The 26,620-nt window shown below is 43.0% G+C and overlaps 1 protein-coding gene across 1 annotated transcript in view; it reads left to right on the top strand.

Moving 5' to 3' along the window:
• Nucleotides 1–26,620, top strand: part of LTK (leukocyte receptor tyrosine kinase) — a 347,686-nt gene that overhangs the window by 255,746 nt on the left and 65,320 nt on the right. The window contains exons 5-12 of the mRNA XM_069732538.1: nucleotides 1,962–2,101; nucleotides 8,294–8,422; nucleotides 8,976–9,122; nucleotides 13,361–13,461; nucleotides 14,736–14,896; nucleotides 16,925–17,019; nucleotides 17,243–17,341; nucleotides 21,267–21,441. Coding sequence (XP_069588639.1) covers nucleotides 1,962–2,101; nucleotides 8,294–8,422; nucleotides 8,976–9,122; nucleotides 13,361–13,461; nucleotides 14,736–14,896; nucleotides 16,925–17,019; nucleotides 17,243–17,341; nucleotides 21,267–21,441 — 1,047 coding nt within the window. The remainder of the gene's footprint in view (nucleotides 1–1,961; nucleotides 2,102–8,293; nucleotides 8,423–8,975; nucleotides 9,123–13,360; nucleotides 13,462–14,735; nucleotides 14,897–16,924; nucleotides 17,020–17,242; nucleotides 17,342–21,266; nucleotides 21,442–26,620) is intronic.

Below are 26,620 nucleotides of genomic sequence, written 5' to 3' on the forward strand. Positions count from 1 at the left end.
TTTTGACACTGTCGGTTTGTGCATTGAGGATCTCCCATTAAGTGATATTCACGCCTGTATGGGGATATCAGTCATTCTCGCCTGGAGCCCTGAGACCACTCGGTCTGCCCTCCCGGCTTACCAAACAAGATTTTCAAAGAAATAAAATCTCCTTTGACATTCACTGTCAGAAAGTTTAACCTCTCCTAAAAAAATAAAAACTAAACCATTTACATTGTTTTCAAGCTCAAAAGGAAAATGTCTCTTTGGGTTCTAAATATTCTGGTGAAAACTAATATAATTGCACGGAAGCTCTCGGCAGCAGCACGTGCATTAGCAGCGCTCTTGCCGAAAGCAGTTTTAACCCCGTGGACGCCTGCGGGGGACGTGACAGACATCAGAATGTGAGTATGTAGTGTTTTTTTTTTTTTTACTTTTACAATGGTAACCAGGGTAAATATCGGGTTACTAAGTGCGGCCCTGCACTTAGTAACCCGATGTTTACCCTGGTTACCCGGGTGCTACAGGGGGACTTCGGCATCGTTGAAGACAGTTTCAACAATGCCGAAGTCATTCCCCTGATCGTTGGTCCCTGGAGAGAGCCGTCTGTGTGACAGCTCCCCAGCGACCACACAACGACTTACCAACGATCACGGCCAGGTCGTATCGCTGGTCGTGATCGTTGGTAAGTCTTTTAGTGTGACTAAAGCTTAAGGTCTTGCTCCTCAGACACTGTGGTTAATCCCCTTAAGACTGACGTCAAGCTTACCAGGTCTCCGCTACAGTCCTCACATAACAGGCCTGTCTCAAAGCCCTGACTGGGCCCAAATATAGCCTGCTCCAGGTTTCACCCCAGCTATGCTCATCCTTCCCTGGCTTCCTCCAAGTCAACATTATCCCCATTCATAGAAGGCTCCACCAACCTCACCTATTCTGACAGAGTAGTCAACATATCCCTTTTCAGCAACATGCATAACTTCCAGAAACATACCCCCTCCATGGTCAGCCACCATAGTCATCCTCCCAAATCACTGTCATATAAGTGGTCAGTCGTTAGGTCATCATTAGCTCCCCTGCCAAAAAGGCCTTGCTTAATCAAGAAGCTGAACTTCTCCTCTACAGGGACTTCCACCAATATGTCAAGTTACCTTTTCTGCAGTTATCCATGGGTCCAGCGTCCTATTCTCCAGCTTTTAGCCAACCTCTAATTCTCAGCAGGCAAGCTGCACCTGGCCTTCAGTCCACCACTGCTTCAAGACAGCATTAACTTCCAGCACACCACAATCATTCTAGATTGCATACACCTTAGGCCTAATTTGGTGTCCTCACCTGCATTATTTTGGCAACTCCAGGTTCTTCTTGACCCTAGCCCAATATCTACCTCTTCCTGTAGTTGACAAGCGAAGAAGACCATCTTTCCTGCAGACAGCCATAGACGCATGTGGAACAGCAGCATTGGGCATGAGCACCAACCTGCAAAAAAGCAACATATAGACAGTATACACATACTATAACGCAAGAATAATTTCCCACTATTAACGAGTGAGTATAAGTTTATCCCTCTTACATTTACCACCTAAGGTTCCTTGGAAGACAGCAATAACCAGATATACGACTTTTGAATAGCAGACAATTGAGAAGTAGGGGTTCTTCAGAAAGGCAACTTTTTTCACAGGTTCCTTAGTGGATAATAGATTGTAAGAAGAGATTACAATGTAATAAGATGTTTTTGGCATTCCTCCTGTGATTGTCCTATTGTGGAGGACTTGGGAGCGTGGAAATCCATTTCTTTAGAAGTTCAGGAGCACAGTAAGAAGAGCCTCTAGCCACCATGCCGGACTACTCTCTGACAAGCCTCACATTGTGAAGGACAGACAGATCTCAATGCATCTCATACTGTGTCTGATTCTTTCTGAACTGATGAAAATGCAGCTTTGAGACTGAATATGACAGTTTATTTTGTGTTCTTGATGGTGCGTTAGGTCTCACTGGAAGCTGCTGAGCACAGAAATTGGTGAAATAGATGGACCCTTTCACATCACTCTGAGTCACACCTCTTGTACTTTGAAGACGGAAAGCTTCATCATTTTGGACAGTGTCAGCCTCAGAAACTGCTTTGATGGTAAGATAATTATCCTCATTTCTTTAAACTCTATATCTGTGTAAATTGTACTAGGGATAGAGCATCTTATCTGATCACTCCATGTGTTCCAAGGAAAAAAGAAAATAGTAATATAGGGAGAACATAGGAAAAAGCTAGGAAAGCCCAGATGATCCCATTCTTGTTCACTAATGAAGAGTGTGCAGTATATTCCTATATTAACCATGGGAAAGGCAATAACCAGTCATTTGGCAAGTTTGATGTTTTGGGATAAGCCAATGTACTGTATGTACAGTGTGGGCCATTTATATGGATACACCTAAATAAAATGGAAATGGTTGGTGATATTAACTTCCTGTTTGTGGCACATTAGTATATGGGAGGGGGGAAACTTTTCAAGATGGGTGGGGACCATGGTGGCCATTTTGAAGTTGCCCATTTTGGATCCAACTTTATTTTTTCGAATGGGAAGAGGGTCATGTGACACATCAAACTCATTGAGAATTTCACAAGAAAAACAATGGTGTGCTTTGTTTTAATGTAAGTTTATTCTTTCATGAGTTATTTACAAGTTTATGACCACTTATAAAATGTGTTCTAAGTGCTGCCCATTGTGCTGGATTGTCAATGCAACCCCCTTCTCCCACTCTTGACACACTGATAGCAACACCGCAAAAGAAATGCTAGCACAGGCTTCCAGTATCCGTTGTTTCAGATGCTGCACATCTTGTATCTTCACAGCATAGACAATTGCCTTCAGATGATAAAAGTCTACGGGGGTCAAATCGAGAGACCTTAGTAGCCATTCAACTGGCCCACAAAGACCAATCTACATTCCAGGAAACTGTTCATGTAGGAATGCTCAGACCTGACACCCATAATGTGCTGGTGCACCATTTTGCTGGAAGAACTCAGGGAATGTGCCATCTTCAGGGAATGTGCCATGTTCAATGCATCTTCAGCCACTGATGTTTCTTCATTGGTGACAGTTTTCTTGCATCCACATTTTGGCAAATCCAACACTGAACCTGTTTCACAAACTTTGATAAGCAGTTTGCTAACTGTAGCATGGGAGATGGGTAGTCTCGTAGGGTGTCTTGCATTGAAATCTGCTGTAATGACCCAGTTACTGCATTCACCAGACATCAACACAATTTCTATCCGCTCCTCAAGTGTTAACCTCTGCGACATGTCAATGGCTGTAAACAAAGAGAAACTCATGAAAGAATAAAGTTACTTTAAAACCAAGCACACCATTGTTTTTCTTGTTAAATTATCAATAAGTTTGATGTGTCACATGACCCTTTTCCCATTGAAAAAAAGAAAGTTGGATCCAAAATGGCCAACTTCAAAATGGCCGCCATCGTCATCTTGAAAAGTTTTCCCCCTCCCATATGCTTATGTGCCACAAACAGGTAGTTGATATCACCAACCATTCCCATTTTATTTAGGTGTATCCATATAAATGGCCCACCTTGTATAACAGAAGGGTCACTTAGGGTGTTATTAAACTGAACATAAGGGCATCAGACCTCAGTACAAAAAAAAGCTTTCACGTGTCATGGCCCTTTTATTAATACTTCTCATTAACATCCCCATGAATATTTTATACATGTGGTGGAATAGAGGGGCAGAAGTCGCAATTTTTAGAGGCTGTTGCAGATTTGGTATCAAGGCCCAGGACCTTTAATCTCTGCTTCTGTGATGCCATTTACCGTGGTATTGAAATAAAAATGCATGTATTACTCCTGACCTATAATATGTAATATCAAATCACAGATTAATTGAATGTAAGCAGCCATGCATTGGAGATGGTCATGTGCCTAAAGGGTGTCTGTAGACCCAAAATGATTGTTCCAACTAAGCACAGTGCTTGGTACGCCCTTGGTGCAGCTGAGAGGTTGAGTGCACCTTCACACATACTTGTTTTCCACCTATTTCTGTTCTTCTCTGGCTCTTGTAAAACCCGAGCTGTCAATCAAAGACAAGAAAGCTGGAGATCGATGGAAAACAGGTAGGTAGTAAGGTGCACTGAGCTGCTCGGCCACACCAAGGATGCGCAAAGCACCTGTGCTTTGTTTGACCAGTCACTTTGTACTGACAGATTCTCTTTAATTTTTACATTAATTTGCATTAAAATGTGCAATCTAATCAATCCAATGAGTATGGACTTTTCTTGAACTATTTGACATACAGTTTGTCTCTATGCTGGAGATTTATTTTTAAGTTCTCCCTACAAATATATTATCAGAATGAGGTTCCCTGTATCTATGATAGACATTGAGGGTCAACCTTTCATCCATACATAACATATACACTTCTACATGTACTATTCATTGCAATCGTTGGAATTGGGCACATGGATGGCACAAGCCAGTGGCACAACTTGGTCTCTAATGCAAAATCTTGAATGGATCTCTCACTCCCTCACAGGTTTTTATTAGTATTGGTCTTCTAAGATTGACCAAGGGGACTTAGGGTGCGACTGCAATCCCTGCACCCCTTATAGTTACTCCCCTGGAGTACGCTTTCTGGGAGATATGTGCAAATGCACTTGACGTGGAAGTGAACGAAACTGGACAATCCCTTTAAGGAACATGTGACCACTTATTCCTATCAATTGTGTTATTTATCTGTTCCTTACTAGCGATTATGAATCATAAGCATTACATTCCAACATCAAGCTGCTGTATAAAGCAAAATAAGATGGACAGTACAACAGCAGCAAATGCAGAATAGAAGGTACAAAAAATAGTGTCTGCATTATACCTATCCAATATACGGTACATACACATAACATAACATAGTAACATAGTTAGTAAGGCCGAAAAAAGACATTTGTCCATCCAGTTCAGCCTATATTCCATCATAATAAATCCCCAGATCTACGTCCTTCTACAGAACCTAATTGTATGATACAATATTGTTCTGCTCCAGGAAGACATCCAGGCCTCTCTTGAACCCCTCGACTGAGTTCACCATCACCACCTCCTCAGGCAAGCAATTCCAGATTCTCACACGGCTGTCTATAAAATAAATGGTTTGCTGGAGTTTTGTTTTCTCAGATGTGAATAACATCCCATGAAGCATCCCAAGACCTAGTAGATCTGTTCTTAATAATAAGCATCTGTTTCTGTTCTGGGCTCTGTTGTACATTAGTCTCAGCAATCGTCCAGGTTTCATGAATTAAATGACACTATATATTATTAAAAGAGGAAAAACGCTGCTGTAATACTGATTTTTACTGTGTGTCCTGGAAGCTTGGGGCATTTTATTGTTATTAGCTGATTATTGTTCCCTACTAAAGAACAGAACAGGATGAACTTACTTTATTGGATTTACATTAGGAAGGAAAATCAGAATCTGCTTGAGGAGGTAAAGGAGGACAGCTATAGAGAAAGCTATGTATGACAACAGTGAGTCCCGCATGCAACGTTTTACAGCTGTGCAAAGGACATGGGCATTTTTTTCACTTACATTATTGCAATAAAGCTTCATTAAAAATGTTGCACTCTTTGGCTTCTGTAGCTTCTGTGTAGCACAGTACATAGCAGGCTGCAGAATGAGCAAACATTGTATCTATACGTGAGCTCGTTCTGACAGCAGATTATACAGTACTAGATAGTGGCCCGATTCTAAAGCATCGGGTATTCTAGAATATGCATGTCCACATAGTATATTGCCCAGCCACGTAGTATATTGCCCAACCACGTAGTATATTGCCCAGCCACGTAGTATATTGCCCAGCCACGTAGTATATTGCCCAGTCACGTAGTATATTGCACAGCCCGCGTAGTATATTGCCCAGCCACGTAGTATATTGCCCAGCCACGGAGTATATTGCCCAGCCACGTAGTATATTGCCCAGTCACGTAGTATATTGCACAGCCACGTAGTATATTGTCCAGCCACGTAGTATATTGCCCAGTCACGTAGTATATTGCCCAGCCACGTAGTATATTGCCCAGTCACGTAGTATATTGCCCAGCCACGTAGTATATTGCCCAGCCACGTAGTATATTGTCCAGCCACGTAGTATATTGCACAGCGACTTAAAATAAAAAATAAACATATACTCACCCTCCGTTGAAGTCCTGGCCCTGTGTGCGGTGCATGCGGCAGCTTCCGGTCCCAGGGTTGGTATGGGCGCAGGACCTGTGATGACATCGCGGTCACATGACCATGACATCATGGCAGGTCTTTCTCGCAGGACCTGTGATGACGCCACGGTCACATGACCGTGACGTCATGGAAGGTCCTTGTCACATACCATTCTTGCCACCGGAACCTGCCGCTTGCATGGAGCGGTCACCGGAGCATCGCGAGGAGCGGGAAAGGTGCCGGAATGTGAGTATATGATGATTTTTTATTTTTTTAAATTATTTTTAACATTAGATCTTTTTACTATTGAGGCTGCACAGGCAGCATCAATAGTAAAAAAGTTGGTCACACAGGGTTAATAGCAGCGTTAATGGAGTGTGTTACACCGCGGCATAACGTGGTCCATTAGCGCTGCCATTAGCCCTGTGTGAGGGCTGACTGGAGGGGAGTACGGAGCGGGCACTGACTGCGGGGAGGAAGGAGCGGCCATGTTGCCGCCGGACTGCGCCCGTCGCTGATTGGTCGTGGGCGTTTTGCCATGACCAATCAGCGACTTGGATTCCATGACAGACAGAGGCCGCGACCAATGAATATCCGTGACAGGCAGAAGGACAGACAGAAGGACAGACAGAAAGACGGAAGTGACCCTTAGACAATTATATAGTAGATTACTCTTATCTCTTTTCTAGTGAATGATCTTAGCTGATTTCTGACCACCTCAAAGCTAAACCAACTTAGTAAATCTTTAGTGCAGTGAGATAAACGTTAATGACGTGCTGAGTCATAAATTTATCCGGTTAAAAGACTTGTCCCGTTTGTTCAAGAGCACAATGCTCCTCAGCCAGCCAACTACCTGATTGCTTCGGGTGAATGCTCCTGCTTGATTGACAGTTCAGACCAGTGACATCACTGAACCAAACTATACCTTCTCTGACAGGAGTGCAGGGAAACTGAGGCTGGATAGGATCTGGCACTAACAGTGCACTCCAGCGATCAGGCCAGCTTTAGAGCAGTGCTTACAAGCTGTATTGGAAAGAGCTTGTAAGCCCTTTGCATGGTCAGCCACCACTACTAGACAATACCCATTAAAAAATATAAGAATAACCCTATTTAACCTATTCTACAGTCAGTTATGTAGTACACATGTCAAGGTGAAAAGATATATCTTTATACACTTTTTGTACTTTTATATTCTTATGCTGTGAAACAATAAGTTTTCCCCTTTGCTTGCTGATGCAAATATAACTGTATTTAAGATAACTGCCAGTATTCACCTTTGCATTAGTTTCGTTTTTGAGAAGCTAAGTATCATTTCTGCTGAAACTGAAACCTGAGTGACGTGGAGAGAGGAGGATCCACCAGATGACGTCAGGACCAACCAGAAAGACCGGATACTAGACACATATTGCTTAACCCCGCCTAACCCCACCTATTGCACACCTTCCCCTAAAACACTATATAATGCTGTGTATTAGGAAATAAAGGCAGTTGCTGTGACGTTGCTAAAACTTGTAGAAGCACGAGCATGCACTGAGATTGAACCAGCACTTTGTCTGACTCATTCTTACCCGGCACCAATGCTCATAGTCTGATTTGGAATGACTGGTGAATGAAGGGTATTGTCGTGACGACCCCGACACACACATAGTGTCTGTCAACAATCATTTTTTAACCAATAACACTAGAATTTATGTGCAAAACATATAGACTTATCCTATTTTCAATCCTTTGTGCAGAGGTGTTTTTTTGTACATTTTCTCGCATATTGACCAATGCTCATCATCATGCCATGCATTACTGGATTCTGTGTGGGTGGTGATTTGTCTCCCAAAAGTCAGTTGAGACTAAAAAATTACATTGCACAACTTCAGAACTCCTACCATAACACCGTACCTGTACAGTGCCCCAGGTGTGGACATATCATAAGTGCAACCTGTGCAGCTGCATAGGGGCTCAGGAGATAAGGGGGCCACTACCATCTCCAACTTTTTTGTTTGTGTTCACCAGTGCGGTGCCCCATCTGAGACTCGGATGGAGAACACTCAACTCTTGACAGTCTGAAAATCATTGTGTCCAATATAGAATTGAAGCTGGACATGTGTTATCTCTCAGGTGGTAGACAAGAAGATTTATCAACCTGTACATCATTCCTTTGTGGCAATGGGGAATGTATTGGTCAAGTAAAGGTGTGTGACTTTCAGCCAGACTGCCCAGGAGGGGACGATGAAGGGTCGATATGTGGTAAGTGTTTTACTCTATGAAATATTGTAACATAACACTATAACGTTATGGAAAACTATAATTTTCCTTCAAAACATTCCTAAAAATCACCAAAAGAAGAAAAAAAGAACATTCAGCAGATAAGTAGCATGGATGATGTACATCGTTGTGTATAAAAGCCAAAATATCTCTATAAGTCTCTTTCTGGAGCATCTTCAGGGTCCCATACAGTCCACACAATGTCCCAGAAAGAACCTGAGGATGAAAGAAACATTTCATCCCGGCACATAAAAAGAGCAATATAGTAGATGTAATATGTAATACCACACTGTACTGTAGAGAGGCGCTACTAGACAACCAGTTAGTAACTATACGTCAGTAATACAGGGCTCCACCCATTAAATGTTCATTTTTTACTTATATTCTTTTTTTTTAGTAATCAAAGTTAGGATTTCAGGAATAGGTTTGTAATGGATCCCCATAATTCCATAATAATCCACTTGTCCTTAACCAGTGATTGTTCTATGAAATCTGTAATGTCATAATCTTTAATGCTTTTTTTTTAAATTTTCAGAAAAACTTCTTCCCAGTGGTGCCCACTGCACTTTTGAAAAAGGATTGTGTGGCTGGACCCCTAACATCACAGGGGGCGAACATTGGAAATACACAAACTCTGGGATGATAAGACGTGGAGATCACGCACATGTAGTAGATACTGAAGGTAATGGAAACCAAAATGTTTTCCGATTACAGAACGTTATGGCACACTACATGAGCAAAACTATTGGGACACTGCATCTCTCAATCATTGAATTCAGGTTTTTCATTGAGTCCCATTGGCCCAGGTGTATAACATCCGGCCCCTCGCCCCCTAGTGTATAACATCCAGCCCCTCACCCCCATGGTGCAAAAACATCCAGCCCCTCAACCCCCTGGTGTATAACATCCAGCCCCTCGACCCCCCCCCCCCCCCTCCCGGGGGCATAACACCCGGCCCCTCACCTGCTTCCCCGGGTGTATAACATCCGAAACCTCGCCTACCCCTTGATGTATAACATTCGACCCCTCACCTACCCCCTGGGTGTATAACATCCGGCCCCTCGCCTACCCCCCGCGTGTGTAACATCGGGCCTCCCCCCAGTGTATAAAATCCAGCCGTTCAACCCCCCCACGGGTGTATAACATCCTGCTCCTTGCCCCCTGGTGTATAACACCCGACCCCTCACCCTCGGGTGTATAACATCTGTCCCCTCGCCTACCTTCCCAGGTGTATAACATCCTGCACCTCGCCCCCTGGTGTAAAACATCTTGCCTCCCTAGTGTATAATATTCAGACCCTCGACCTCCTCCCACCTCCGGGTGTATAATATCCCACTCCTTGTACCCCTGGTGTAAAAAATCCGGCCCCTCGCCTCCTGGTGTATAAGATCCATCCTAACACCCCCTGGTGTATAACATTCAGCCCCTCACCCACACCCCCGGGTGTGTAACATCCTGCACCTTGCCCCCTGGAGTATAACATCCAGCCCCTCGCCCTCTAGTGTATAACATCCAACCCATCTCCCCCCTAGTGTATAACATCCATCTCCTCACACACTGAGTATAACATCTGGCCTCTCTCCCCCTGGTGTATAACATCTGGGCTCTCGCCCCCCCTGGTGTATAATATTTGGTTCTGCCATGCCATCTGCCTTTACTAACATGTGACAGAATGGCCGGTGGTGCAGAGCTCCCATATAGCGGCATGGTCCTGTAAAAGGAGTCACTGGGGTAACAAGTCCGTTCATGACATTTCTTCCCTCCTAAATCTTCCCCCATCGCCTGTGACTGATATTATTGGGAAGTGGAAGAAACAGCAGTAACTCAGCCATGAAGTAAAGACCACATAACATTACAGAGCGGGGGGCCGAGTGCGGAGAAGCAGAGGGGAGAAAAGTCACTAATTCTCTACTGACTCCATAACTACAGAGCCCAGACCTCCTCTGGAATTAACATCAGCGCAAACACTGCGCCCCCACCAGGTTCTTCATGGCCAAGCAGCTGCATGCAGCCTTACATCACCAAGCACAATGCGGAGGTGTCCTAATATTTTTGCCTACATAGTGTAAATTACTGGGCTATGCCATGACTCTGCTGATAAAACAGCTTGTATCTTTGTGCATTAATTACGCAACCTCCAATTTATCTTCCCAAAAAGTGGAGCAGCCATATTGTAATAGAGAAATAACTTTGATAGGACTAGAAAAGACTACGTTCACATTTGCGTTGTGCGATGTTGCGTCGGCGACGCAACGCACAACGCAAACAAAAACGCACGCTAAAGCGCATAGTTTTGCGACGCATGCGTCCTTTTTTGCCGAATTTTGGACACAAAAAAAATGCATCATGCTGCGTCCTCTGCGCCCTAACGCTTGCGGCAAAAAAAACGCATGCATCGCAAAACGCATGCAAACGCATGTCCATGCGCCCCCATGTTAAATATAGGGGCGCATGGCGCATGCGTCGCCGCGGCTGCGCCCGATGCAGCCCGGCAGAACGCAAATGTGAACGTAGCCAAACAAGGGTGATGGATCCTTAGCCTTTATAAATAGATAAGGTGAAGTAGTAGAGAAGAGAAGCTGCAGGTCGCCCCCATCTCCTCATTACCATGTTAGACCTTCATAAGAATACAGACTACAGTAGTGCAGCCAGTATTGTGTCTGTGAGCTATAAATTTGTGTCTGATGGACTTCTTATCCCTTCTGAATTGTCTGATCTCTCCGTCACATAAAAGGAGTCATTGTGATCAGTGTAAAATATGAATGTATATACTGTATGTCTAAGGCTAGGGTCACATTGTGTTATGTGAACCCGTTTAACGGACTATGTTACACCGCGGCATAATGCGGTTTAACGTAGTCCGTTAACGCCGCCATTGTTTGTAATGGCGAACGCATCGCTAGCGCACTCCCACATTGGGCGTGCGCTAGCGATGTGCCGACATTTGAGTGCAAGCAGTGTTCGCGGTCCGTTCCTCGCTAGCGGGATCGGCAAACGTGATCCCTTTTGGGACATTGCGTTAGCGCAGTCCATAGCGCTATGCGCTAAACGGACTGCCCTAACGCAATGTGACCCTAGCCTAACATACAAGGGTATTCACAGCTGACGCCTGCTGATAACGTGCAGACTATCAGTTATCTATAAACTGCCCCTCTCGGGCTGTACATTTGGCGAGAAAATTCCCTTAAGGCCTCTTTCACACATCCGTGTCTTCAGGACGTGTGGTGACAGTTTTCACACGTACCAGATACACTGACACACATAGACCCATTCAAAAGAATGGGTCTGTGCACATGTCAGTGTATTTCCACGGACCGTATGTCCGTGTGCCCCACATTATTTATTATAGCGCCATTTATTCCATGGCACTTTACATGTGAGGAGGGGTATACATAATAAAAACAAGTACAATAATCTTGAACAATACAAGTCACAACTGGTACAGGAGGAGAGAGGACCCTGCCCGCGAGGGCTCACAATCTACAAGAGATGGGTGACGATACAGTAGGTGAGGATAGAGATGGTCGTGCAGCGGTTTAGTGGATTGGTGGTTACTGCAGGTTGTAGGCTTGTCGGAAGAGGTTGGTCTTCAGGTTCTCTTTGAAGGTTTCGATGGTAGGCGAGAGTCTGATATGTTGTGGTAGAGAGTTCCAGAGTAGGGGTGTTACGCAAGAGAAATCTTGTATGCGATTGTGGGAAGAGGAGATAAGAGGGGAATAGAGAAGGAGATCTTGTGAGGATCGGAGGTTGCGTGCAGGAAAGTACTGGGAGACGAGGTCACACGCTGTGATCCATATCTGGGGGCTGAATAGTTTTCAACCTTGACGGTTACCCAGATACGACCGTCCAGGCTGAGAAGCACTGGTGAATGAGCTGCTCCAAGCGCAGCTTCATTGACTAGCGGTGACATCATCACTGGCATTTTCCCACGCTCCTGAATTCACCACAGTTCAGCCCGACCTCGATGATGTCACCGCTGGTCAATGATGTATGGCATATTCCTGATAACCAATCTTGCTGAGGGACTACCCCAATCATCCGCTCCTGCTGTCACTGTTATTCTCCTCTGCTTGAGCCGATCGTCAGCAGAGCAGGGGAGAGTGATGAGAGCCATCTTCAGTACCCGCAGCCGGGGAAGTGCTTAATGTAGCTTCTTCCCTGGTGGCCATCCTTGTGGTACTGATGCGGAACACCGTTGCCTCACGTGTGCCTCAAGTATTATAGACACGGACACGGATATCTCCGGTACCGGTTTTTCCAGTACTGAAAATAAACGGACATGTGAAACCGGTCTAAAGAAGATTTCAACTAATGTTTTCTCATTGGCTCAGCTACCTGAGAAAAAAAACCCTGTGCTTTATGTGTCCTCTCCAGGTCCATCAAGGTGTCTTCGCCATTGTCCTGGTCTTTGTTGTTTAAATGCAGTGGTGACCTCGCTAAGCTCAGTGGTTAACTGCTGCACCATTAATGTGATGTCAACACTGCAGTCAAACAAGAGGTACCGCTGCAACGGAATCAACAAAGCATGGGATCTGGGGGAGTAACTAAAGCACAGTTTGTTTGTTTTTTTAACAGGTAGTTGAACCTATGAGAAAAGGTTTTTTTTAAATAGGACAACTCCTTTAATGATAATGTATTTACAAGGTTTTTATTGCTAAATCTTATAGCGATTACCTAGCAATGAGTGCTGCAGCGCCACCACCATGGAACATGAAGCATTGCACAATTTTATTGGAATTCATTAATTTCCCATGTAATGAATAGACATAGTGATTCCTCTAAAGCAAGAGACTGATTTCACGACCATTCCTAATTATGGGTAACAGACACTGTCCCATTGGTAAGTCTATGTGATGGACACTTGCATGTTTAGAAAACGTTTTCAGTAACTTTTTTTTGTTCTTTTTTTTTGTTTTTAAGGAAACTTTCTCTACTTACTAATAGAGAATGAGTATAATGATAATGGTGTAAGTGTATACAGTGAAAGTCTACCTCCTGTGGTTGCAGAAAAATCCTGCCAGGTAAGGACAACTTTTGACGACCACCTGGGCTGTAAATGCTTCTGTGCACCTAAAGGCTTAGTAGAGAAAAGAAACCCAATGTGCATGTGCGAGCGCTGACTGTGGCACTGTGCATGAGCGAGCGCTGGCTGTGGCGCTGTGCATGTGCGAGCACTGACTGTGGCACTGTGCATGTGCGAGCGCTGGCTGTGGCGCTATGCAATGAAGGAGGTTCATCTTAGTGTAGCGCCTCTGCTGGATTTCAGTGGTGGTGTCAATTAAATAGATGGAAGCAGAGTCGAATAAACTAGACTCTTCCTGTCCCTGGAAAGCCCAGTAGACTCCTAGACCCTAATTTAATTCCAGTGCAGGAAAAATGAAATTGTAATTATGGTAATTATTATAGGTATGGGACATGTCCTTAGCTTAGTTTTTAACCATGTCCGGACCGCGCCATAGGCCTTACATGACCTTACTTTACAGTGATGTTCTAAAAAAGTAGCTTGCACAGCAGGGAACCAGCTGTCAGATACAGCCAGACTCCCCATAGAGAAGGCAGAGATGGTTTATTACCAAATCTACCTTCCTAATTGCTGCAAGCTCTGTGTATACAGTATAGGAAGCAATGTCAGTGCTTACTGCATCAGAGTCAGCAATCATGTGATCACCGGGGGCTGGGAGAAAGCAGGAGATGATAGGTCCTAGAAGACCTAGTCGGGTCTGCTGTACAGCAAGGAGGCAGAAAAACAACAATAAAAAGAATGGACATTATGGAGGCACAGTGTGTTAAATAAATTTAAAAAAAAATTAAATACATTTAAAAAAGCAAGAAAAAAAATGAACAGATAAAACAATACTAAAGAATGGCACTAGTCTGAATTGCTGTTTCCAGTTGTGCCTCCGTTGTGGAAAAATAAAATATGTCAAGTATCCAAAAATACATTCAACAGAAAGGGGAACACAATTTAAAATATTTTTATTGGTCCTTTGTGGTCTTAAAGAAAAAAAAAAAAGAAAAAAAATGCAAAGGTACTGACTTCACAGTCTTTGTATGGACCACAGTTTTTGGACTTGCCCGTGGTTTCCTGACCCCAACCTAACAGCCTCGTAAGTCATAAACTGTGAATGTTGGAAATTGGACCCAAAGCTGGTTCTAAATTGTGGACCAAAGAATTTGGAAATTGGATATGTGAAGCAATCTTAAAGGAGATGTCCGATGAAAACAAGCTAGCAATTATTCACGGAAGCAACCCCTTTAACAAGATGTTTTTAATCGCCTCTTTATTTCATTTTAGTTCACTTTTAAGTTTCTTGTGTATGGAAACATCAATGGGACGCTATCAGTTTATGTCCAAGAAGAAAACACTCCGAGAAGCTCTAAGCTGTGGGAAGTAAATGTGTGTACCCCCACAGTATGGAGCGCAGCGACGATGACCATTCCCCAGTGTATGAACAGGTTAGGACATTACTTCTAAGTACAAATGTATTAATGTCACCGACCTCCGCGTGGTTCTGACCATCTTGTATCCTCACCTTCTGATCACATACTGTATGTTCCTAGTTTTCGGATTGGCTATAACTTGAGTAGTTCATCTTTAAGCACAAATCATGATTAAATGAACTGTATGATTCATGATCAAATGTGCACATTTGTTTAAAGGGCATTTGTAAGAAAATTACAATGTTTAAATCAGGTTTCTGCGTTAAAAGGTTTTTTGTGGGGGCATTTTTCTTCATATCACTAATTATTAAATATATATTTATATATACGGTACATACAGTGCCTTGCAAAAGTATTCGGTCCCCTGGAACTTTTCAACCTTTTCCCAGATATTATGCTTCAAACATAAAGATACCAAATGTAAATTTTTGGTGAGGAAGAATCAACAATAAGTGGAACACAATTGTGAAGTTGAATTAAATTTATTGGTTATTTTAAATTTTTGTTGAAAATCAAAAACTGGAAAGTGGGGCGTGCTATATTATTCGGCCCCTTTAACTCAATACTTTGTTTTGCCACCTTTTGCTGCGATTACAGCTGCAAGTCGCTTGGGGTATGTCTCTATCAGTTTTGTACATCGAGAGACTGAAATTCTTGCCCATTCTTCCTTGGCAAACAGCTAGAGCTTAGTGAGGTTTGATGGAGATCGTTTGTGAACAGCAGTTTTCAGCTCTTTCCACAGATTCTCGATTGGATTGAGGTCTGGACTTTGACTTGGCCATTCTAACACCTGGATAAATTTTTTTGTGAACCATTCCATTGTAGATTTTGCTTTATGTTTGGGATCATTGTCTTGTTGGGAGACAAATCTCCGTCCCAGTCTCAGGTCTTTTGCAGACTCCAACTGGTTTTCTTCAAGAATGGTCCTGTGTTTGGCTCCATCCATCTTCCCATCAATTTTAACCATTTAACCAAAAATTTACATTTGGTATCTTTATGCTTGAAGCATGATATGTGGGAATACGTTGAAAAGTACCAGGGAGCCAAATACCTTCGCAAGGCACTGTATATATATATATATATATATATATATATATATATATATATATATATATATATATATATATATATATATATATTTATATATATATATATCTCTCAAATCTTGCTATAGTCCCATTTTCATGTTGAAATCTAGATCTGTTTTTGGCTCTTACTTCCTGTTGTTTTTTTTGTTGTTGTTGTCTTAACCAAAGAGTTTTCAGCAGTCTCATTATCATCACAGACAGGATTACAATAACTGTTAACACCAATATACACAGCTGATAACACAGGAACTACATTGGTGATGTAACAGCTGGTAATGCCCCTCCTCACTTTACAGTAACCTTTGCATGTGCACATTAGGTGCTTCAGTACAGGGGCAGACACTGACATTGACATCTAATCCATTACTGAGCAGAGGGAACTTGTCAGAACGTCAAAGCTGACTGTGTATAGTCTCGCTTGAGATACTCCCCTCTGCTCTTGGATAGACCAGGATTGGTCTACCGACACCAACTGTGAAGCTGGAAGTCATTGTCAGAAATATTTTTACTTATACGCATGTATTTTGAGGCAAAAAATTTTTGCAATCCGTTTTCATCAAAACTTTTGCACGGTTTGCCTTCTGTATCTATGTTGCGCTAGCTACAGAACGAGTTAACTGAGGATCCATCAGTGAGCTCATAATGTCCGATTTGACAGGGAGATTCTAACCTCTTTCATCCTATAATCACTAACCACATGAAAGTTGCAGGTGTGGGGAAACAAAGAGCCGTAAAGGCAAAACAATGCAAAATTGGTAATGGAATCAAACAGCAAAAATGATTTTTAGCCCCAAATACTTGAATTTAAGAAAAAAAGTGGACCCTAAAAAAAACCCTTTTTCTTTAGGCCTCATCAATGTCAATGTTAAGTATATATAGTATATGTATATATTTACATTCGTAGATTTCATTTAACATTGAAGGGTTTTTTACCATGTTTTTTTTATCCAATCAGATTCCGTATACAGCTTGTGGCCACATGGGGCTGGAATTCCTTCTCATACATCATCGTAGATAATGTCACTTTTTCTGCTGACTGCTTCCATTCCGGTAAGAAGAGCGGGGTTGTGACATCTGATCATCTGGACACAGTGTTGCTTGTGCAGTAATTGCTTGAAAATGTGTTTATGAGATTTCCTACACTGGTTTATGTTGTTGAGATCCTCACACTCAGTTTGCAATTTTAATGCCTTTTCTTAGAAATCTAATAACATAGAGCTCCATAATGTAGGCATGTGTCAGCTTGTCCCTGTGTATTTTTGTATTGTGCCAGGAAGAATAGAAAGTAGTTCTGGAGAACAGGATGGATCTCATGAGATGGACCCGTGGGAAGATGAGATTTTAAGACCTTTGTCAGAACCTATTTACACAGGTTGGTAATCATGGTTTCAGATATTTCTTTTATTTTTGTTCATTCTATTGACCATTTCTAGTTTCTCCATATTTATTTGCTGTAATTGCGGCTGTTCTTCTGAATCCAGCGTTGTTTTTCTTTTGTTTCTGTGCCTGTCCATTCCTTAGATATGGCTTTCTCTATCCTAAATATAAGACTATCTTTTTTTTTTTAATCAGATTACTTTGAACGCTAAAGTACAAGGAAAAAAATTGACAAATGACTGTTCAAAATGAAAGACGTGGGTGCAATTGATCCTTAAATATTTATTAAATTACATACAGCCTAAATTTGTTTCTGTTTCACAAATTCATGACACCTATGTTAGACGGACTCACCAGTCAGTACTAAATGACCATTAATCCCTCCTTACTAAATGCACGAAAAACCACTGAAATGCAGTATTGCATCTCTCTCGCAATTATCACAACTTTCCCCAAGTGACTGCTTCGAGCAATTCACGATTGATATTTCCTAAAAAGTACGGATTGCCTGATATACACATGCAGATTGTATGTGGTATCTGCACAATCATGTTCTCGAGTTATTTGGACTGCACAATGAACAACATAAAAAACAAAACCCAAATAATAATGGTGGCATTGCAGGTTGCTTTTTCACCATTTCACCTAACTTGGAATTTTTATTACCAGTACATTTTATTGGTAATTGTTACACATCCGTTGAGGCACAAAACTTGAACAGTCTTTAGTTGTAACAATATACTAGGTGGTCTGTTAGTTTTGGTTTCCCCTTTAGGAATTGCAGTTTGCTTGTGGTTTTTCTCTGATTCAGGCCGGGATCACACATGCGAGAAACACGTCCATGTCTCGCATGTGAAATACAAGCTCTGGCGCCGGCACTCCAGAGCGGACTGTGCAGCTCCATGTATTGCTATGCGGCCGCACGCTCCGTTCTGGAGTGCTAGCGCCAGAGCTTGGATTTCACATGCGAGACACGGACGTGTTTCTCGCATGTGTGATCCCGGCCTCAGGGGGGTAAAATCTCATGTGTAACACTTTCAGGCTTCTTTCTTACTGCCATTCAGGAAGACTCCACCTACCTGGACTCGTAACATAGGGCACTTCTGATTCAATCTTCTCAGCTGTACACAATTCAGTCGCCATGCTACTATAAATATAATCATCACTTAACATTACCCAGAGACTACTTTAACCACCGCTTAACATTGCCCAGAGACTACTGTAATCACCAGTTAACATTGCCCCTAGACTACTGTAACCACCCCTTTACATTAGCGGAGACTACTGTAATTACTACTTAAGAATGTGTAGAGATTACTGTAACCACCCCTTTACATTGCCCAGAGACTACTGTAATCCCTACTTAACAATGTCCACAGACGACTCTATCCACCACTTAACATTGTACAGAGACAGCTGTAACCACCCATTTTCATTGCTAGAGATTACTGTAACCACAACTTAACATTGTCTGGATACTACTGTAACCATTGTTTGACATTGCCCAGAGACTACTGTAACCACCCATTTACATTGCCAGAGACTACTGTAACCATCCATTTACATTGCATAGAGACTACTGTAAGCACCCATTTACATTGCTGGAGTTGTTAACCACAACTTAACATTGCCTGGATACTACTGCAACCGTAAGGAAACAGCCTTACCAAAACCTGTCAGATGATAAATGCACTAGCAGGGTGCAGCAGCCCCCCACTAATAAAGGCAGGGGCTGCACAGGTGCAAACTACTGATTGAAACAGCCACCTACACACCTACCAAATTATGGAGGGATTGGCTGCCTAGTAGAACATTGCACACAAATGAGGCTTGAGTAGAACGCCAGTCACACAAGTATGACTGGTGTTCTACTCAAGCCTCATTTGTGTGAACTTTTTCTACTAGGCAGTCAGCCCCTCCATAATTTGGTAGGTGTGTAGGTGGCTGTTTCTATCAGAAGTTTGCACCTGTGCAGCCCCTGTCTTTATAGTGGGGGCCTGCTGCATCCTGCTAGTGCATTTATCATCTGACAGGTTTTGGTAAGGCTGTTTCCTTATGGTATATTTTTCTTAATTTTTTTATGTTGATACTACTGTAACTGCCACTTAACATTGCCCAGAGACTACTGTAACCATCCATTTAAATTGCCCAGAGACTACTGTAACCACCCATTTACATTGCTGGAGATTACTGTAACCACAACTTAACATTGCCTGGATACTACTGTAACCCGCCACTTAACTTTGCCCAGACACTACTGTAACCACCCATTTACATTGCCCGGAGGCTACCACAATTTACCATGGCCGGGAGACTACTGTAATAACCATTTAACATTGCCCAGAGACTACTGTAACCACCCATTTACATGCCCGGAGATTCCTGTAACCACAACTTAACATAGCCCAGAGAGTTTTGTAACCACCAGTTAACACTGCCTGGACACTGCTGTAATCACCACTTAAATAGGATCTGTCACTTGCTATATATGTAAGTTTTTTTTTTACCTGGTGTAAATGCCATTGTTTTTGTGATTCATACCTTGTTCCTCTTTTGTTCCTGCGTCTCTCCATTCTTGACATATGGCCTCATCTTCCCTGTATGTAAATCTAGTCTTTTTAGCCAAGTGTGCATGGTCCTAAAATCTTCTCTATGGAAATCTTTATAAACAAAGGAAAAAAAAACAAACAGAAAAAAACATGTTTTGTTAATCTATGGAAATTTTGTTGAGACCCGCCGCGACCAGTTAACTTTAAAAATTTATACACATGGATTCTATTTGTTCCTGTACCTCTCTGTTCCTGAGATATGGCCTCCTCTTCCCTGTATGTAAATAGTTTTAGCTAATTTGTCTTGGTGCTCAAGAAGACGCCCACGGAGAACTTTTGAGGGCCATGCCCACTTGGCTAACAAGACCAGACTTAAATACAATTCACAGGTATCAGTAAAGGTACCTTCACACTGAGCAACTTTAGAACGATAACGATCCGTGACATTGCAGCGTCCTGGATAGCGATATCGTTGTGTTTGACACGCAGCAGCGATCAGGATCCTGCTGTGACATCGCTGGTCGGAACTAGAAGGCCAGAACTTTATTTCGTCGCTGGATCACCCGTTGACATCGCTGAATCGGCGTGTGTGATGCCGATCCAGCGATGTGTTCACTTGTAACCAGGGTAAACATCGGGTTACTAAGCGCATGGCCACGCTTAGTAACCCGATATTTACCCTGGTTACCATTGTAAATGTGAAAAAAAGAAAACACTACATACTTACCTTCCGGTGTCTTTCGTGTCCCCCGGTGTCAGCTTCCCTGCACTGTGTAAGCGCCGGCCGTAAAGCAGAGCGGTGACGTCACCGCTGTGCTCTGCTTTACGGCCGGCCGGCGCTGACACAGTGCAGGGAAGCTGACGCCGGGGGATGCGACAGACACCGGAATGTAAGTATGTAGTGGTTTTTTTTTTTTTACATTTACAATGGTAACCAGGGTAAACATCGGGTTACTAAGCATGGCCCTGCGCTTAGTAACCCGATGTTTACCTTGGTTACCCGGGAACTTCGGCATCGTTGGTCGCTGGAGAGCTGTCTGTGTGACAGCTCTCCAGCGACCACACAACGACTAAACAGCGACGCTGCAGCGATCGGCATCGTTGTCTATATCGCTGCAGCGTCACTTAATGTGACAGTACCTTAAGATTCAGTGTAAATACACCATTCAGGTATAACCAGTCAGCATCACATCAAGCATTTTGATAAGAAAGTATGAACTGGCAAGATGGAAAGTGGTCTTCAGTCCTTTCCCAATCAGATTTCATCTGATCATAGCTCTCGAGATGATAAGATATATTTATAAAACTATGATTTCACATTCATTCATATAAGTAACTTTCTCTATACATTTTTATTCTGTCTTCGCACAGAAGATGAAGAAGTATATTGGAAATTTTCAACATGTGGCGCCAGTGGACCTACTGGGCCAACACAAGCGCAATGTAACAACGCATACCGCAACACCAACATATCTGTGGTTGTTGGAAAAGACGGTCCTCTTAAAGGGGTCCAGATGTGGAGAGTGCCATTTACCAAAGTGTACACGTGAGTCTCTACTATATAGAGAACAGGTCTGCCTATCTACAAGCTGCAAAATATGCTGTTTCCATTCATTCTTCTGTATACCGTGGAAAATGCTCACAAGCTAAGAATTGGAGAACAGATTAAACATTTTTGACTTGTTTGTCAGGTACCAATTGATCCTTGTTAAAGCTGATCTTACAGTGATGCGAAACAGGCGACATTTGTTAAAGCTGATCTTACAGTGATGCGAAACAGGCGACATATGGTCTGAGATCCATATCTTGAATTCAGCCTTCTTTGTGCAATTTAGAAAATTTGTATCTGCATAAAAACTTCAAATTCCTGGTTTCAAGCTCTTTGAAATGAATTTGTGTTTGAAAGTTCCTCCTTTATTTACGGCCATGTATACAGTTAATGCTGCCCTACCATTACATTCAGTGCGAAAAATGTACATCCATTATCTACAGACATGCACAGATGCACCATCACAGCCAAAAGCTGTCTGCCTCTGGAGGCTATTACTACATATCACAGACACCGGGTGCTGGAACATCTGCTATATTTTAGGTAATTCTAGGAAAAGTCAGTGATTCTGCACACGCATGGTCTCTGCTAAATATGAAGCCTCCGAGCAGACACATAAAAAGATAGTGGAGTGCAGATGAAAGCGGAAGCAGTTCGCTCTTAGGGTTATTTTTTTTACCGTAAAATAAAACATTAAGCACCTATCCACAGCAATTTAGATGTAAAGAACTGATTTTCATTGGTAGAAATTACTAAAACAAATCTTCCCCATGTGAATAAACTCCTATAACAACAGAAATAACGTGTTCTATCTATTTCAAGACCTCAGGGGTGGGTCAAGACGCAAGGACTCTCTCTTTGGTGTTTATACATCCTTGTTATGCTCCACCCCTAAGGATCATGCACTAGATGCTCCACCCCTGAGGATCCTGTAATAGGCATAACACTTCAGTATAATTTTTTTGTTGAAGTGTTGTTTTTATTATTTTGGATAAGAATCATAGATTAAAAAGAGGAGGATCAGATTCTGTACATATGTCATTAGTGTATTATAATATTAATATGTACATCTTATGAGAAGTAATATCCACATTTTACATGCACAGAGTATTATAATAAACGGCTCCCTGCTACAGGCTTGAAGTGTTCATCAGCCTCTAAATCAGGGGTCCCCAAACCGCAGCTCGCGAGCCACATGTGGCTCGCCTGCCCCTGACATGTGGCTCGCCGACGATCACAGAAAAAAGTCCCTAGGGAGCCTCCCCGCTGCCTGTAATACCCACCCAGGGCGGGCGTCAGCACTCGGGCAAGTGGCGGGGCCCTGAGCAGGCAGGGGGCCTACTCGCCGTTGGGGACACTGGCGCGCTATAGTGCCGACCCTGTGAGTGGACCCCCGCCTGCTCCGGGCCCCGGCACTTGCGATACTTACCTCTCCCGGTTCCAGCGCTGCAGCGTCTTCCATCCTCTTACTGTGACGTTCAGGTCAAAGGGCGCGATGACGTCACCAGTGTGCGCCCTCTGCCTGAGCAGTCCCAGCACAGAGGGCAGGAAGACGCCGACGGCGAAGAGTCCAGAGCAGCGACAAGCAACGAGAGGTGAGTATTTCATTTTTTTTTATATTTGGAGCAATATATGGGGACCATCAGTCGGGGCCAGTGATATAGGGAGCATCCTATGGGGCCAATAATATAGGGAGCATTATACGGGGCCAGTAATATAGGGAGCATCTTATGGGGCCAGTAATATAGGGAGCATCTTATGGGGCCAGTAATATAGGGAGCATCTTATGGGGCCAGTGATATAGGGAGCATCTTATGGGGCCAGTGATATAGGGAGCATCTTATGGGGCCAGTGATATAGGGAGCATCCTATGGGGCCAGTGATATAGTGAGCATCTTATGGGGCCAATTTAATATGGAACATCCTATGGGGCCAATTTAATATGGAGCATCTTATGGGGCCAATTCTATAGGGAGCATCTTATGGGGCCAATTTAATAGGGAACATCTTATGGGGCCCAATTTAATAGGGAGCATCTTATGGGGCCAATTGTATAGGGAGCATCTTATGGGGCCAATTTAATAGGAAGCATCTTATGGGGCCAATTCTATAGGGAGAATCTTATGGGGCCAATTCTATAGGGAGCATCTTATGGGGCTAAATTAATATGGAGCATCTTATGGGGCCAATTCCATATGGAGCAGTATATGGGGCCAATTCCATATGGAGCAGTATATGGGGCCAATTCCATATGGAGCAGTATATGGGGCCAATTCCATATGGAGCAGTATATGGGGCCAATTCCATATGGAGCAGTATATGAGGCCAATAATATATGAAGCATCTTATGGGACTGTTAAAGGGTATTGACTTTTAAGATTGATACTTCCAATAGGTGGCACTAGAGTTCAATTTGCATAACAATAATGTAAAATACATAAGGATAGAGTGAAAGCGAAAATCTGCATGTTATTATTTGTGCCTTCTCTAGGTTTTTCTATGACTTTATCTGCATTGTGGCTCTCGACCAACTTTCATAGCGGAATGTGGCTCTCAAGGTAAGAAAGGTTGGGGACCCCTGCTCTAAATAGTATAAATGAACAAGTTTCAGAACTAACTTCAGATGATGTAATAGAGACTGCATTGATATTATTTTGATGAAATGGCAGAAGGGCGCCTGCAATCTATGATTAATGTCTTAACTTGTCATGTGTGCTTATGCTTGATGACAAATTGAAACATTAAAAAATGAGATATTCCAGTCCTGATAGTCATTCATCATGTGGAGCATGATTCTCAGGGCAATGAAAAAACTTTATGAAGATATAAATAGTACTAAAGTGTAATATTGAACCTAGAGAAGGCGGCAGTCACATCACTTCTTGGGATAGACTCGATCCAGTCGGTGTGTGAACTTTTCCTATGACCAACCCACATTTATCTACTACATACATTGGCAACTTCCGGTGCAACAGTGTCATTTGTTAGAGATGGGTCAGTGCTGCCTCTCCACCTCTGCCTCCAGTCTTTGCTGACATGGCTAGTGTTGACCTCATGACTGCAGCATGTGACCACTGCAGGCAATCACTGCGCTCAGCAGTAACACAGTATCACTTTGAGAGACTACTACCAGTGAATTACTGCGGTAGCCACTAGGTCTTGTTGTGATGTCACCATTGCAGTCATGTCAACAATGATCAGGAGCTGCAGCAGAGAGGCAGTGCTGGAGCAGCAGGGTGTAAGTAAAGCTGGGTCTTGCTTTTTTTTTACTCCAAGGGCTCTGTAAAAAAAAATAACAAAGTGGAAAACACTTAACTAGGGATGATACATTTAAAAACAACTGTTGCTCAATTTTGGAGAAATAAATATTAAGATTCTTTATTACAAAAAATGTTTGTGTTTTTCTTATGCAATAAAAGGACATTATTGCTTAAAAAAAACACCTATATGGCCAAAATGGTGAAGTGGAAACGCCATATTTGTCATGAAAAGCAAAAATTATTGTAATAGCCTAAAAAATTAAGTTATAGCTGTCTTACCAAAAAGTCAGAAGAATATTGTCACAACTCCAGTAGAACCTGCTCCTTTGACGCTTGCTTCTGTCGCTAGGCACCAATGTATTTATTCTGAGGGTGGCTATGGTGAAAGAAGAAACATCGGAACCAGAGGGTCTGGACAGCGCAGGCTCTCTCGAGCCACTAAGACTAGGGTAGCTGGGACTTGCCAGTCACACAGTGTGGTTTACTGTCCAGCTGGCATTATCAACTCCCTGCTCCTGCCAATTGGAAAGCACCAAACCATACTTAAACTTCCAGCTTACTGCTGGAAGCTGCCAGATATAGTCTTGTGTTCCTCTGGTTTAGTCCTGTCTTTTCAGTGTACAGTGTTTTGGTCCATGTTTTGACTTCGGCTTGTTTTACTGACTATTCTTGCATCTGCTGATTTTGTACTTTTTCTGCCTTTTTGATTCTGATTTGGCTAGCTGACCACTCCTGCCAGCCTGCACCATGCAATAGCTGCTTATACCATGGTCCCAGCCCAGGCGCCCCTGTATAAGTATGGATCCCTGTACAGGGTTTAAAAGGGGATGGCCAGGGCAACCCCTGAAATCTGGTAATTGAAGTGTGCGCTAAGCCTGTCTGCGGCAGTTATTTAGAGCTGCCAAGCGACCATTGACAGAGCCTCATTACAAATATGTTCAATAGAACCCGGAATGTTTCCAGGAGGAAGGGATTAAAGGAAACTTTTCACCACATCCTAACCCCAAAACACAATACATGTCTGTGTAGCATGGGATGCATACTGTTATCTTCTCAAGGAGTTGCCCTACCACAGAGAAATCGACCTTTTGAAGAAATATGCAAATGAGGCTGAAAGTGCATTGGGGCATGATGATGCATTTATACTGCCTTGGCCCACACATTGTGCTGCCATCCTCTAGATTATGGACACTTAGGTAGTGCTGCTACATCATTGCTATTTTCCGGAAATCTTGTGCATGCTCCGTCCGCTTTGCTATCGTACCTCCAAGGAGTTTCCCAAAATTCAGTTGCCTAAAGAGGGGAAACTACAGCGCAAGTGTAATCACAAAGTGGAAGGAGTATATGAAACATTCCAGGTGCAGAGCAGTGATACAGCAGCCCTACCTAAGTGTCAATCATCTAGAGGTGGGCGGTACTATGCAGGCAATTCAGCAGTAGGCTGTGGCAATGGGAATGCATAGTCATGTGTTATGATCTGGTGGCCTAGGAGCAGCATGAGACGGACTCTGGAGAAGGTAGTCCCTGTACTGACCGCAAACCCTGAACCTAGCAGCGCAACTAGAAGTAGCCGTGGGGGTACCCAACACTCCCTAGACCCCTCGACACAGCCTAAGAACTAACTTCCCCTAAAGACAGAAACAGGAAACCTATCTTGCCTCAGAGAAAATCCCCAAAGGATAGCCCCCCACAAATATTGACTGTGAGAGGAGAGGGAAATAACATACGCAGACATGAAATCAGAATTTAGCATAGGAGGCCACACTAGCTAAAAAGAAAGAACAGAACAGAGTACTATGCGGTCAGTATTAAAACACTAGAAAATATCCACCACAGAAAATACAAAACACCACATCTGACTAAAGACATGGAAGGTATATCTGCATCTCCAGAGACACAGCTTGGCTGCAAAAAAT

The sequence above is a fragment of the Ranitomeya imitator genome, chromosome 1 (assembly GCF_032444005.1).
Source record: "Ranitomeya imitator isolate aRanImi1 chromosome 1, aRanImi1.pri, whole genome shotgun sequence".
Lineage (NCBI taxonomy): Eukaryota > Metazoa > Chordata > Amphibia > Anura > Dendrobatidae > Ranitomeya > Ranitomeya imitator.